The 12,987-nt window shown below is 36.4% G+C and overlaps 1 protein-coding gene across 1 annotated transcript in view; it reads left to right on the forward strand.

Moving 5' to 3' along the window:
• Window positions 1–12,987, forward strand: part of FAM73A (family with sequence similarity 73, member A) — a 38,791-nt gene that overhangs the window by 13,144 nt on the left and 12,660 nt on the right. The window contains exon 7 of the mRNA XM_010287005.1: window positions 10,693–10,793. Within this exon, the coding sequence (XP_010285307.1) occupies window positions 10,693–10,793 (101 nt within the window). The remainder of the gene's footprint in view (window positions 1–10,692; window positions 10,794–12,987) is intronic.

Raw genomic sequence — 12,987 nt, forward strand, 5'->3', positions numbered from 1 at the left:
CTTTCCCTCAGGAGCTTCTCTTCAAATGAAATACAAGCTATTCCTCCTTGTAGCTCTAAAGGCTGCTCATAATTGAGCCACAATCCACCTAACTGATTTAATTTCCCAAACTTTGTTCCCTTAGCAGTTCCTGTGCTTCCCTGCTCAGTCTTCCTAACGCAAAATCCATCTGCTATTTCTCAACTGCTTCTGCTCGTTCCTCACAACATGTGAGCAGCTGCAATCATCTCTTCCCCTAGATCTCTTCTGAGTGTGAGCCTCCTGGTTCCACATAGTTACATGGGCAAGCTCTAACTACTTTCTCATTCTTTTTCCTTTCTTCTCTGCCCATCAATTTTAAAGGGGGAAATACAATGAAGCTGTTCCAGTTCCTTACATGAGCAAGGAACATTTGTACAGCAGTTCATGCAGTTAGTGCCCCACAATACTACTGAAGTAGGACTAGTTAACACGTGTGTGTTTAGCACTTATTCCACAACAGCAAACACACATGACTAGCAATACTTTAAAGGCATATTTTTTTGGTGTTCCATTTGCATCTTTTCCATTGACCATTCTAGTGCTTAGTTCTAGTCAATAGCTTCTTCCTTTAAAAAAAAGTAAATGTATTTACCTTCTTTTTGCATAAAGAAAAATGATCATTTTCCCCATACATCAGGGCTTGATTTAATAACCACTTGCCTTCATTTTGAACACTTTTCAAAAGTGGTGTATGGAATAAGTGGAAACAGCCTACCAACCTTCCAAAGGCAGGAAGTTGCTTCCCCCTGCCCCATGTTCTTGTGGTATATTCTTAACAAGTTATAGTTTACAAATTCTTTTTCTTACTAAAAAGAATGTATATACACTTAACTTCTATGTGTTTATATACATGGTGAATATAAATGTTCCAGAGGCAGGAAAAATCATACCAGACAGATGGCAAGTAGTGAGGGCCAAGATAAGTGTTTATTTTTCTGGCTGGAGTATCGCAGTGTGAGGTTATATAAACTGATGATCAAGAACATGTTTTGGCCCATAGGGCTAATTCCTGTTTTAGAACTTCTACTCAAACAATTTATTCTTGCATTAAAGTCTATTTTTAAGAGAGGCTTGTCTGAAACATTCTTGGGCGAAATGAAGGAAGGCGAGACAGAATGGGATGGAAGAGATACGGACAGTGATAGTTGAGAATTCGAAAAGACTTCAAACGTAATCAGCTCTCTTAGCTTGGTAGCTTAATCATCTTGAAGGTGCAGAAACAACATTATGAACTTTTTTTGATTGCTTTTGAGCACAATATCAAAATGGAATATTGACAGAATCGTATAAAATCAGCAAATTTAGCTCTCTGCACTGTAGTTCCTTCATTAATTCAATAGTTCAGTTGGGACTAAAATAGATAAACTTCTGTCTGCCATTTATTTTCAAGGGCTTAAAATGAAAACACTGTGTCTGTGTGCACACATGTAAAAGCTAACAATTTTTCTCAACTGATGTGTCTGCTATGTTTAAATCTTGCTGCTATTTAAATCAAAGGCCTGGCATAAATGGTTGTAGCAATATCCATATAGCGCAGTCTTAAATGATTGCTGGTTACTGGGCTTGTTATTCAGCACTAGCTATACCCCATTGCTACAGCAATACACATTTACCAGGCAAATAGTTTTTGGGGTGGGGGTTTTTTTTCCCCATTGTTTACCCTATAGCTGGGAGGCTCAAGTAGCTTGTGTAATCATTTCATTCCTAAAGGCCTTTTTATATCTTACAATTGTCTTAAATTTTTGCTTCAGCTTGAAAAGTTTCAAAGTTAAACCTATATGTGGGCATAAATCTGTTTTTGTGGAAAGTTATAGCAAAAGGTTCTGTGAAAAATAACAACAGAGGGAGTAAAATTTATTATTTGGGTCATTTTTCTCTCATGCATGTTTTTATACAGTTAATTACTAGAACTGTTACAAAAAATAACTGAGTTTAAGATGTGTTTTATTTCCCTTTTGGTGGCTCAAGCTAAACTTTTTTTTTAATAAATTACTGTCAATTCTCTAATTTTTAGTGCACAGACCCAATATCCCACAATGTTCCACCTTACCTAGTAATCCTGTCTGTAGCAAAGTGCTGTAGTGTAGCTGATTCAAGAGCACATGTCGATCACACCAGCCTTTATTCTTTCTACTGCTATTTAAAGCTGCCCTTGTTCTACATGCAGATATGCTGCAAGTATTTAAAGGTAAATATATACATATTTCCAGATAGCCTAAATTATGTACATTCTTTATTATTCAAGCTTTGCTTTATTTTACTGTAATTTACTATGGATAACTAATATATTGGCTATATAGCAGCTTTAACTACATCTGTTTGAGTAGCTGCTAAGCAGTGTCAAGTTGTCTTCCAGGGTCAGGTTGCACTAATCATTACTTACATTATAATTCAAGTATTAATATGTTGTTACTAATGCACTTAAAAACCTTACAGTGTTATTAAATTGATTTTTAATTTAAGTTTGGTAACTGGTATTATTTAAGGCCCAGAGGCAGAACTCTTTATTCAGTACAACTTTTTAAGGATTCTTATCTCATTCTTTCCTGCTCTTGGGGGCAAGTGGAATGCAACCAGGCCCCAATCAGTAGGGCACTTAAGATATTCTTTAAGTCTTATTGTTTAAAGTTAAGCATATGTCTTGCTAATTTAGGTTCTTAAACTGTATGCTGGGTGCAGCTGGGCTTGCAGAAGCCAGTCACATTCCTGAGCAGCTTCACTGGAGTCTGCAGAATTTTCTAAGACAGTTCTGCCCTGAAATTCAAGTCAAGACTAGGATTATTATGCTCTCCCTGTAGAGTTTGCCTGTGTCAAATATGCTAAAGTCTCCATTCTGAATACAGAATCCAAATGTTAGTCCAAATCCAATATATATATTTGCATGTTTTGATGTTTATTTCACTGAAGATTACCAGTTATATAGTGATTCTGTCTTTCACCTTTCTATCTCCAAAGTTAGTGGAAAGATAATCAATCTTTCTTTTCTGACACTGTCTTCATAAATGTAGGTGGAATTACCAACTGCTAGACAGTATGTTTTTTCTTTTAATGGAAGAACAAATTAATATGCAGGTTCCTTTTGTCAGTCTGCCTCACTTGCTTTGAAAGGTCAACATCTCTGAAGCATAATATAGTGGCTAAAGAAAAACCTTTCCAGCAATCTGTGTTTAGAATCTTACTTTAAAGAGAAGCTGTTGGATGGTCCCGTACCCTTGTGCTGTGTCCAGCAAAATAGTCTATATGCTAGCATACTAAACTGTTTCCTCTTTCCTTTTTTTCTATAACAAACTAGGAAACTTTATAAAGCAACAAGTTTCAGGACCTGAGCTACAGTTTCTCATTATTCTTGTCCTTTTTCATCACTGAGTGTGCTACTATCTGCTCCTCTATCAAGAGGTGCATGGTGGGAAAGCCAAGAAGGTGGCAGTGAACTGGTTTGGAAAAAAGCAAGGGATACTGCTAGCAATGCACTTGTGTAAACATCTTGCTTTAAGTACCCACTGATTTAAATAGAATTACACAGGTGTAGTAGAACTGAGGCCAAAGTAATAAGTTTACTTATTTTTGAGACTCCTCTCTCAAGTCTGATGAGAAGACACTTCTACCTAGCCCACTTATAGTGGCCTCTGGCATTAGGAAAGGTATTGAAGGAGCTAATTCTAGATGTGTAAGCCTCAAAGTTAACCTTGCACTTCCTTCTCTGTAAATATGACGTTGCATTTTGAATCTGCTCTGCAGCACAATGAGTTAGTGTACTATCACACTGAATGTGGTTGAACAGACCATTCCATTGTCGCTAGAAAGTGTCTGTGCAAAAATAGCTGTACGTTGTGCTTGTTTTTAGGATGTGAAGAAGTAAGAAAAGGCAGTGACATTCAAATCTGATGACTAAGGTGTCTGGTAGTCTTCACAGTGCTGTGCTGTAATTCCCCAGTGGACAGCTTATGTTTTAAAATAAGCAGCACTGGAATTCAAACTAGACCTTGCTGTGGACAAAATAGGTGTGATGCTTTCTGAACTACAGGAGAATGGAGTACTCCTATGAAGAGGAACCAGTGACAACTTTGTTGCTCATCCACCTAAATAGACTCTATCCCAATTAGACAGCTGAGCAAACTTGATTGCCAGATCTTCTCTCTCAAATCAAATGCAAGTACAGAAACTGTTATCTAAACTATTAGACATGAAAACAGGAGAGTGGTCAGAAATCAAAGTCTTCTGTAAAAGGTAGGGATTTAAACCTTAAAATCAGAGAAGATCCAATGATTTTTAGCTTCAAGGTAAAGAAAAGAAAATTGTAATCCTGTGTAAATGTAGGAACTTATAATGGACAGTTATGAATAATCAAAGTGTACGTTTTCAAATAAATGAAAAGCTGTATCATAGGGAGAGACCTGTCCTGGCGTGTAGCTGACACAGGATATACATCTCAAACCTGTTTCTGGATCATATGTCTGTCAAGCAGAGTCAGAGCAGTAAGCCAGAGAATTGAACATATGCATACATTTATTTTGCGTTTACTAAGCTGATTTCTCAGCTGTCAGCACATATGATGTGTTAGTTCAGGTTATAAAATACACATTAGATGCTGCTTTATGTTCGGTATCTGTGTACATATTTATATATTTCAGTAATGTAGCACCACATGTGTTTACTTTGCCTCTTCCTTGAGATTTGAATTGCAGAGTTCCTGATGTAACATCTTTCTATTTTGAAATTTTGGTTTTACGATAAAGCTTGCCACAATGATTCAGGGACATCTTTCACAGGTCACATTCTTTATAACAAAATTGTATTCCTAGCCTTTTGGTAATTTTTTGGCTTAAAAAAAATTACTACCACTGGAAAATATCAAATTTATGAAAGAGTTGTTTAGCAGATTTAAATCGTGAAAGGATTATTTGATTTATTACCATTCCAGAATAGCAAAGGTATATGATATTTCCTAATACTCTTGAGTTACTTAATGTACCTGTATCTAGGTATGACAGAAAATAAATTATACTTAAATTCCTTTCTTAGTCATATTTGAATTTTACTTGGAAAAACTAAAGTGATTATTTATGCACAAGCATTTTGGGCTGTCTTTACCTTTGCTAGATGAGAGTGTTCAAGGTGCTTGATTTCACTCTTGTTGGAATATAAGAGCAGTAGCCATGCTTTGTTTTACACATCGTTAAATATGTGGTGCTCAGCAGATAATGTAACTTTATGGACAAAGGCAGTATCTTGAAGGTCTGAAAATAACCAAATTATTATAAACATCCCAGAAATTGCTATTACTTCTTTCCAAAGTATATAAAAAAAATCTCTTGAAGGTTATAAGGTTATTTTAGGCAAGTTGCATCTTTTTACAGATGACAAATATTGAAAATCAGTACATCTCAGTTTTCAGGTGGATTTTATTACTTCTGTATGTAAATTTAATGGATTGTACTAATCAATTTTTATATGCATTCTCTACTTGTTTATTTTTAATCTATTACTGTCATCTATACACTTGCTTTTAATCAGCTGGACTCCTTTTGTCTTAAGAAAAACATCAAAGTAATAAATACAGAACACAGCATGAAGAACATCTTGTGTTTTGCATAATGATAGTTAGGTGAGCATCCAGTGTCTTGGAAAATGGGCCTTTTTATACCTGTGTGAGTATTGTGGAAGGCTTTTATGTGGACGTTGAAGATTATAGCTGTACTTGGAAACAATTACGAAAGCTCTGTTGAGTCAACTTTCATTGAGAAAGTAAGACTTGTCCTTCTGTTTGCACAAAACCAGGGGATTATTCTCTGCATGAAAACTACTAAGGTATTTGTTAAGGATGTAATTTGAAGGCTCAGCAGTTAGCTCAGCCAAAACTTACCTTGAAAAAGGTCTGAGTACTAGGAGGGAGGTAAAATTGCAAATAAAAAGTACTTTGTGCTGTCCCATACTCAGTTTTCCCCAGTTGCTCCTTTCCATTAGGCCACTGCTTTGGTTGCTGAGTTTCTAGTCAAGTACTGGTGAGCAGAAGCTGTGTCTTTACAACAGGAGCCTGCTGGAGGTGGGAGACTGGATGATCATATGGCACTGGAGCGTCTTTTTGTGGGTTTGGTGGGGGTAGGAGGAGTGTTGGGGTTTTGTTTTTAATGGAATCTGTTGCTTCAGTTTGCATCAGGGCGGTCCTAACAAAGAATCATGAGATATGTTTAACTCGTGATACATGCTGACGTACGGGTAGAGTACAAGATTTGGTTAGATATTTTTAAAAGACCGTGACCTGAAATATATTTTTATGCTGAAGTAAACAGCTTTGTTTATATGCAGTGAGGTGAAATGTCTCCTGCTATAGGCAATTTCCTGAACCCACTTATTTGTCTTACTGATGAATGCAAACACATAATTTAACAATAACTGTTGAATCCCGAATGGTCTGTGTAGGCACCCTGCTCTGTTCTTGGATTGCCATACAACCCAGTCATCAGAAGGTGCCATCTGAAGGTTGGGATTGTTTTCTTTTTATAAATACAACAGAGAGCAGTGAATTTTACTTTAAAGGTGTATCCTGTAAGACTTCATGTAATACATTAGTAGCTCCTTGGTAGGACTGATGATTTTTTAATGAATATTCAGTCAACACCCTCAGAGTTATGAGTATTTATAAACATAAATAAAGCTGCCTTTGGGTGCTTCAGCAACAGTGGTGACAAACCACTATACTGCTTGTGACTCGCTAGAAGACTGTGTCACATTCTCTTGAAATTGAATTATGTAGTAATTCATGCTTCTGTGCTCTCTGAACTTGATTAATTCCTTTGTCCAGGCATGAAGCCACACGTCTAAGGGGCCAGGCTAGCACACAACACAGTTGCTGTGTGTGTGGTAGCCTGGCAGAATACTGGGACCCTGCTGCTCTTGGGGTACCCTGACTTTTCATAAATGGATTCCTTTGCAAGCTTTTTTCCTCTTTGGAGTCTGTCAAGTCTCTCCTTTCTCATCCTGCTTTCCTGCTTGTGATGTGTTACTGCACTGATGGCCCACTGAAGTGTGAGGGCTGGGTGGAATAGGAAACCATGGCTTTAACAGTGGCACTCAGAACTAAATTCCTTAACTCTCAGTGAGTTCTTTGCCAGTGGGTAAGTGCTTTCCTTTTTTAACTGCTGCACGTAAGTGCCAAATTCACTTGCTAACTCATGCCATGTTTCACTCAGGGTAGGAGGAAAGATAACATGTAAACGGTTTTCAGAATTTTAAAACATGGCCTGATGGTGAATACTTCCTAACTGAATGCTAGAAAGTTATTTTGAGTGCAGTTCCATCTTTAAGTTCTGATCTTGCTCTGAGAGTTTAGAGGGTTGATTTTGTGGTCTCTCTTACCACATGAACCTACCAGAGCAAAGACAAATAAATATTCTAGATTAGTATTCTGTGAATAGATGTGAAAGTAGTTTTGTTCTGGTTTGTTGGTGGTTTTTTTAGCCTGCTTAATTTCAAATAGATAGTTGTTTGTAAAATGTTATAAAGCTAGGATTAATTTCATGAGCTCTAGCAATAGTCTATATCCTTAGCATTTTTTTAATACCCTTAATCTAACTTTGGAACCATGTATGCATTTTAAGGCACTGTAACCAAGCTGCTTGATGGCAATTACTTGTTGTCAGTATCGTGTCTGAAACTCTACATCATCCTCTTCACAAATATAAATGAACCTAAAATAACTCCCTGGCTTCTCAAATAAGTGAAGTGTATTTGAAGCTCATAGTATTCCTTCCCTGAAGGTATTAGACTACATAAGAACTAGGGATGACTGTACGAGCAGTTGCAGCCGGTGGTGGGTGGGTTCTTCTTGCAGCTGTTCATTCCAGGAGTCTCATTGTGCTGCTGTCTCTTTTCTTTTTTTTTTTTCATGTTCTTCTGTCTAAGAGTGTTCTCCTGGTACTTGCATGGTATGTACTCCAGCAGTAACTTAATTTTCACCCTCATGTTTTCATAATAATGTGCGCTCTGCACAGCGTGGGTATTGGTAAGCACCTGCTTGGCTAAGGATATTTTAGGGTGGTGGTGGCCAGAAAGTCAGAAATAGCTGACAAGGCTGTTTTGTTTCCTTTGGGAAGTCTGTGCTTAGTATGCACATATAACTTGCCAAAGGTATTATTTCACTCAGCATTACCAGCCTTTTTTAATCTCTTTTTTTTATCATAATGTGCAAATTTTGTGCTTTTTTTTTTCTGTAGTAGTGAGAATTTTCTTTGAGTGAAAACGTATATTCCATGTTCAACTAACATGTTAAAAACATACTGGCTAGGTGACAGTTTTAGGTCCATATTAGAAAACTTGGAATTATGACTTCTTCAGCAAACATAGATGTATTCAGAATCTTATCTCTAGAGCTTCATGTAATCTGTAGCAGGCTGAATACAAACTCTGCAGAAGAACCTCTGATTCTGTGGTATTCTGGGCTGGAAAATCTGTGGTTCCTTCATTTGCACCAATTATTTTTTTTTTACATATATGCAGAACAAACTTTAGTTACATATAAATGGAAATAATGCTATTAACCAATAACACAGTATTAAATACTTCAGCATCAGTTTGGGGATATGTTGTTGTCATTGAGCTATAAACTCACACATAACAGCAACAGCACAGTAATTATCAGACAATATCTAAAAGCGTTGAGGCTTCGTTGGGACTTCCCTATGAGGGTGGTGGAGGTGTTCTTGGATTGTGAATAAGTTGATTTATGAGACTACTTGACAGCTGCACTTTGTGTACATAAGAGTTGGGTCCTTACCTTAACATCTTCATTAAAGCCATCAGTAAGACCTTTATCAGTATGGCCCACACTTTACTCTCATAGCAGTTTATTATTTGCATTGCTAGTTATGAATATAACTGTTTATTTCTCATGAAGTAAGTGTTGCATGTTGCCTACAGACTAGGAGGATCAGGAAAATAATATTTCTTTAGATCACACTTGAACCAGGTGCTAGAGGGTTTTTTCTAACTGATAGATGTAGAAACTTTTGTTTTAATTGCAAATTTATTATGGAAAACAACTTGGCCAAAAGGAGAGTTTCAATGGAGAAATCTGCAGTCAGGCTCTATGTCCCTGTACTACCCTATGTTTAACAGTATTATTGCAGTTTCAGCAATTGCTGATGTGAAAAAGTGATATTAGTAAAAGCGTTTAATGTAATACTAGAGGGGGATTAATGCAAATTACAAGCTAGAAATAAGATGGAAACATCATGTTACCCGTCTGCTCTTACCAGACCTCAAGCAAATGCTTTACAAACCACAGTTGGGTTTTCTGTTCGTGCTCTTCAAATTCCAGTATGTGATTGTTTCTCAACCAACTTGGATGCTGCTGTACTTTTCCTCTTGGTTTTAAGAGGTCAGGAAAAAAAGAACAAACTATTAAGAATGATCTGAAAAAATCTGAGACACTCATATGAATATTGGTGAAGTTGTGATTACAAGTTGGAATCTGCCTAACTCAATGTAGTAAAATCTTTGTCCAAACTTTTAATAATTTTTTCCCTTTGGTGAATAGTCTCAAAGACAGATATTTACTGTTATGTGCAATTTTTAAGCTGTCATTCCAAGTCTGTAACTAATGAAACCATAACAACCACCGAAATAATAGTTAAGTTATGTGGACTTGTAGCATTTCAACTGAGGAGTAAACCATTCCAGTATATTGGCATTTGGCCACTTTGCTATGTAATAGTGTTTTTTATGAAGTATTGCCGTAGCAACAGATCTGGATGATATTGGGTAGCTGGTTGCTGCTGACTGTTGGAAATAAAACAGACTTTTAGCAACACATGTGTAATGTCTGAAGGTAAAGTAACCCAAAATAACTGCCTGTGCTCTACTGAGAATGTAGTATGGGGCACATGAAGCCAAAGTCTGACTTACGAATTTAATCCTTCTGTGAAAGTGTTTTTGTACAGTGAAAACAAAACTATACATGCTAGTAATATGTGCAACAGTTGAAATCTGAGAATAAAATAAAGGAAAACTGAGAGAAACTGTATTTTAAGCATAAAGTGTCAGTTATTTTAAAGGTGTTAAGAATTCTAGTACTATAGGAAATGCTTCTGGATGTGTTATTTCAAGTTTATGGAAAAGTTTGTTGGGGGGAAAAAGGATACAGAGGAGATTAAAAACTTCACTTGCTTTCCTGAAGAACCAGCAAGTGAAAAAAGGCATGAGAAATAGAAAATGAAACAAATTCAAGGGAAGCTGAAACCTGTTTGTTATTAATGGCTTTTATTTAGAACAGTATTTCTTGGTTACTAAAACATTGAGCATTTGTTATATAACAACACAGCCAAGTTAAAAACTTAACAGAGGATTTAGAGCAATATAGCAAAGTAATAGTTTTAGATAGTGAGATCTTCGGAAGTTTATGAAACAAAAGGCAGAAACCTTGGGGAAATACTTTTTTTCTTCTCTCTCTCCATTGCAGATGATGCTTGTAAGTCCACTTTAAAGACAGGAAAATACTGTCACCTTCATATATATTAGCAGGTCATAATTGAATTTACTCTTACAGTAGTACAATGTTGTGTCTTCCAAATGAAGTACTACATTAAAGTATACATGAAACACACACTTTCAAGACTTAAATTGAATTTTATGGCAGTCTAATAATCAGGTTTTGTTGTCTTTTTTATTTTCAAGATAAAAATACAGACATTACTGTAAAGGACAATACAGATGATTTCTGCCTTCGTGATACATTAAGCATTGCATCTACAGACTCCTTTGTTTCCACAGCTGAGGTAAGACTCTTAAAGATTGCTTCTTTAAAGATTCATTGATCTATTTGAACAGAGAACAGAAGAATATTAATTTTTTGCTAATTATTGTAAGAAAAGTATATTTCTCTTACGGGGAAAAAAGCAGCTTTACTTGCCTAGTTGTAACCAACTTCCTAGCAGTTCAAGTAATGAAGTTGGAATCAATTTGCCTTTTTTTTTCTTTTGTGCACTGGCAGGATGCTTCCCCAAGTCTTTCTAAAAAGAAGTTGCTTTTGAAAAATATACCAGATTTTCATGACTGAAGAAGCACAATCAGTTGAGGCTATAGTAGTTCCTTTCACCATGAATTGCATTTTTCTATTGTCCCTCTTTTTTTTTTTCCTTTTTTTTTTTTTGTTTTCCTCCTATTCCCTTACCATAATATCAAGATGTATGAAGAAGGCTTTTTCTTTTTTGGAGTAGTTTGGTTTTTTTGGAGAGGAAATTATTAGAAATTAACAGCTACCTCTCTTAGGAGGTTCTATGCACAATATAATATACTTCATCTATCTTCCCCTAATCTTCTTGGGTAAGACCACAAAGGATACGTAAAGAAATAATCTTTAGATAATGGGGCATTGTCTATTAGCTGAAATCAAGGGAGCTGTAGCAGAAGTATTTGAAAGACTTCTCTATGAAGTGACACACTTATTTGAATGAGCAATATCTCCTTTTATAGTCTCTCAGGAGCTGAAGTGATCTTGAATAGCACTCTTCTCCAAATTACAGGAAAGACAATTAGTCTCAATAGGATACATTCTGTGTTAGATATTGCTATCATGTATGCACTACAACTAAGCTACTAAACTCAGAGTACAAAAAGAATTACATACATGTTCTTTGCAAGTATCTTTTCACTGTCTGTTGTAGGGCTTTTTTTTTTTCCATGACACAACTACCTTGATTAGTAATTCACATTAAGTTGTGATGATACACCTAGCATTCATTCCTAACTGAGATTGTGTCTATAGAGACTGGTTACTCTTTCCTGTAATTTGGTCAAGACCACAATTTAAGCTTACTTCAACTCTATCAGGTCTTGAGAGGAGCTGTAAACTATTATAGTTGGTATACTTTCGTATTGCTTTGGTTTTTGGTTTGTTTGGTTTTTTAATGAACTTTCCTAGTGTTTTTGCAAGTATGTGGAGATGGGAACAATCCATAGTTGCTTGGTTTAAAAACCCCAACACCCAAACCAGGATGCGTCACCTCAGAGGAATAACCATCCTATCCTGAAGCTACATTGTCTCAGTATTTGCTAAAGAAACGTTTGAGCCAAAATTGGCAACAGAATTGTCTTTACCTATCCTGAAAGTATTATCTACATTTTCATACCTCAAAACCACTTCTGTCAACTTGGAACAAAGTTATGAAGATTTTTCTCTTCCTTTCCATCTGTTCTAGCCTCTGCCAATAAAACAAGCTCTCTGATCTCCTTTCTCAGTTTTTATTGAAGAATCTATTAAAATTCTCAGCTGATAGGAGTCCTGACGATTAAGAAAGCCATAAACAACTTGAAGTCTGGTGTTCAAACCAGAACACCATCAAAATTCTGGATTAAATATGAGCCGCTAGGCTTAAACTACAGGGCCAGTTAGCTCTCCAGTAGTAGCTACTGGGACATCATTGTGTGGTGCAGGTAAAAGAAAGGTGTGAATTGGTCTTCTCTTATGAATATAATGTTACCTTGGTGTGAGGTTTTGTCCCTCCTCTGAGGGGAAAACTGCTTTAAGTTAGTACTGCAAATAACTATGGCAATGAGAGGGAGTAATAACTACTTCTCAGTATATTTCAGGTATTAATAGAGAACAGCGATCACTTTGATGTAAGTGGATTATAATTGACATAACAGAATTTTTTCATTCTAGATATGATGTCAGGTAGCTTCTTGCTTATCTACTTCTTTCATTTTGTTATTCTTGCACTTGCAAAAAAGTGGAATGTTTCAGGCTAAGAGGTTTGAGGCTTTTCCAGCTTCGGATTTGTCTCAGCTAATGGGCAAACAGGCAGTTTTTCTTTTGTCCTGTGCTCCCTGGTTGCAGTTACAATTTTAGTAACTATCCTAAACTCTGTGTGCTGATAGAAATGTTTAGCAAAGTTTTTAAGTCTGAAATTCGTCTAAGTGCATATACTGCTGTGTGATTTCCACCCCGCCCCCCCCCCCGCCCCCGCACCC

The sequence above is a fragment of the Phaethon lepturus genome, unplaced genomic scaffold, assembly GCF_000687285.1.
Source record: "Phaethon lepturus isolate BGI_N335 unplaced genomic scaffold, ASM68728v1 scaffold42230, whole genome shotgun sequence".
NCBI lineage: Eukaryota > Metazoa > Chordata > Aves > Phaethontiformes > Phaethontidae > Phaethon > Phaethon lepturus.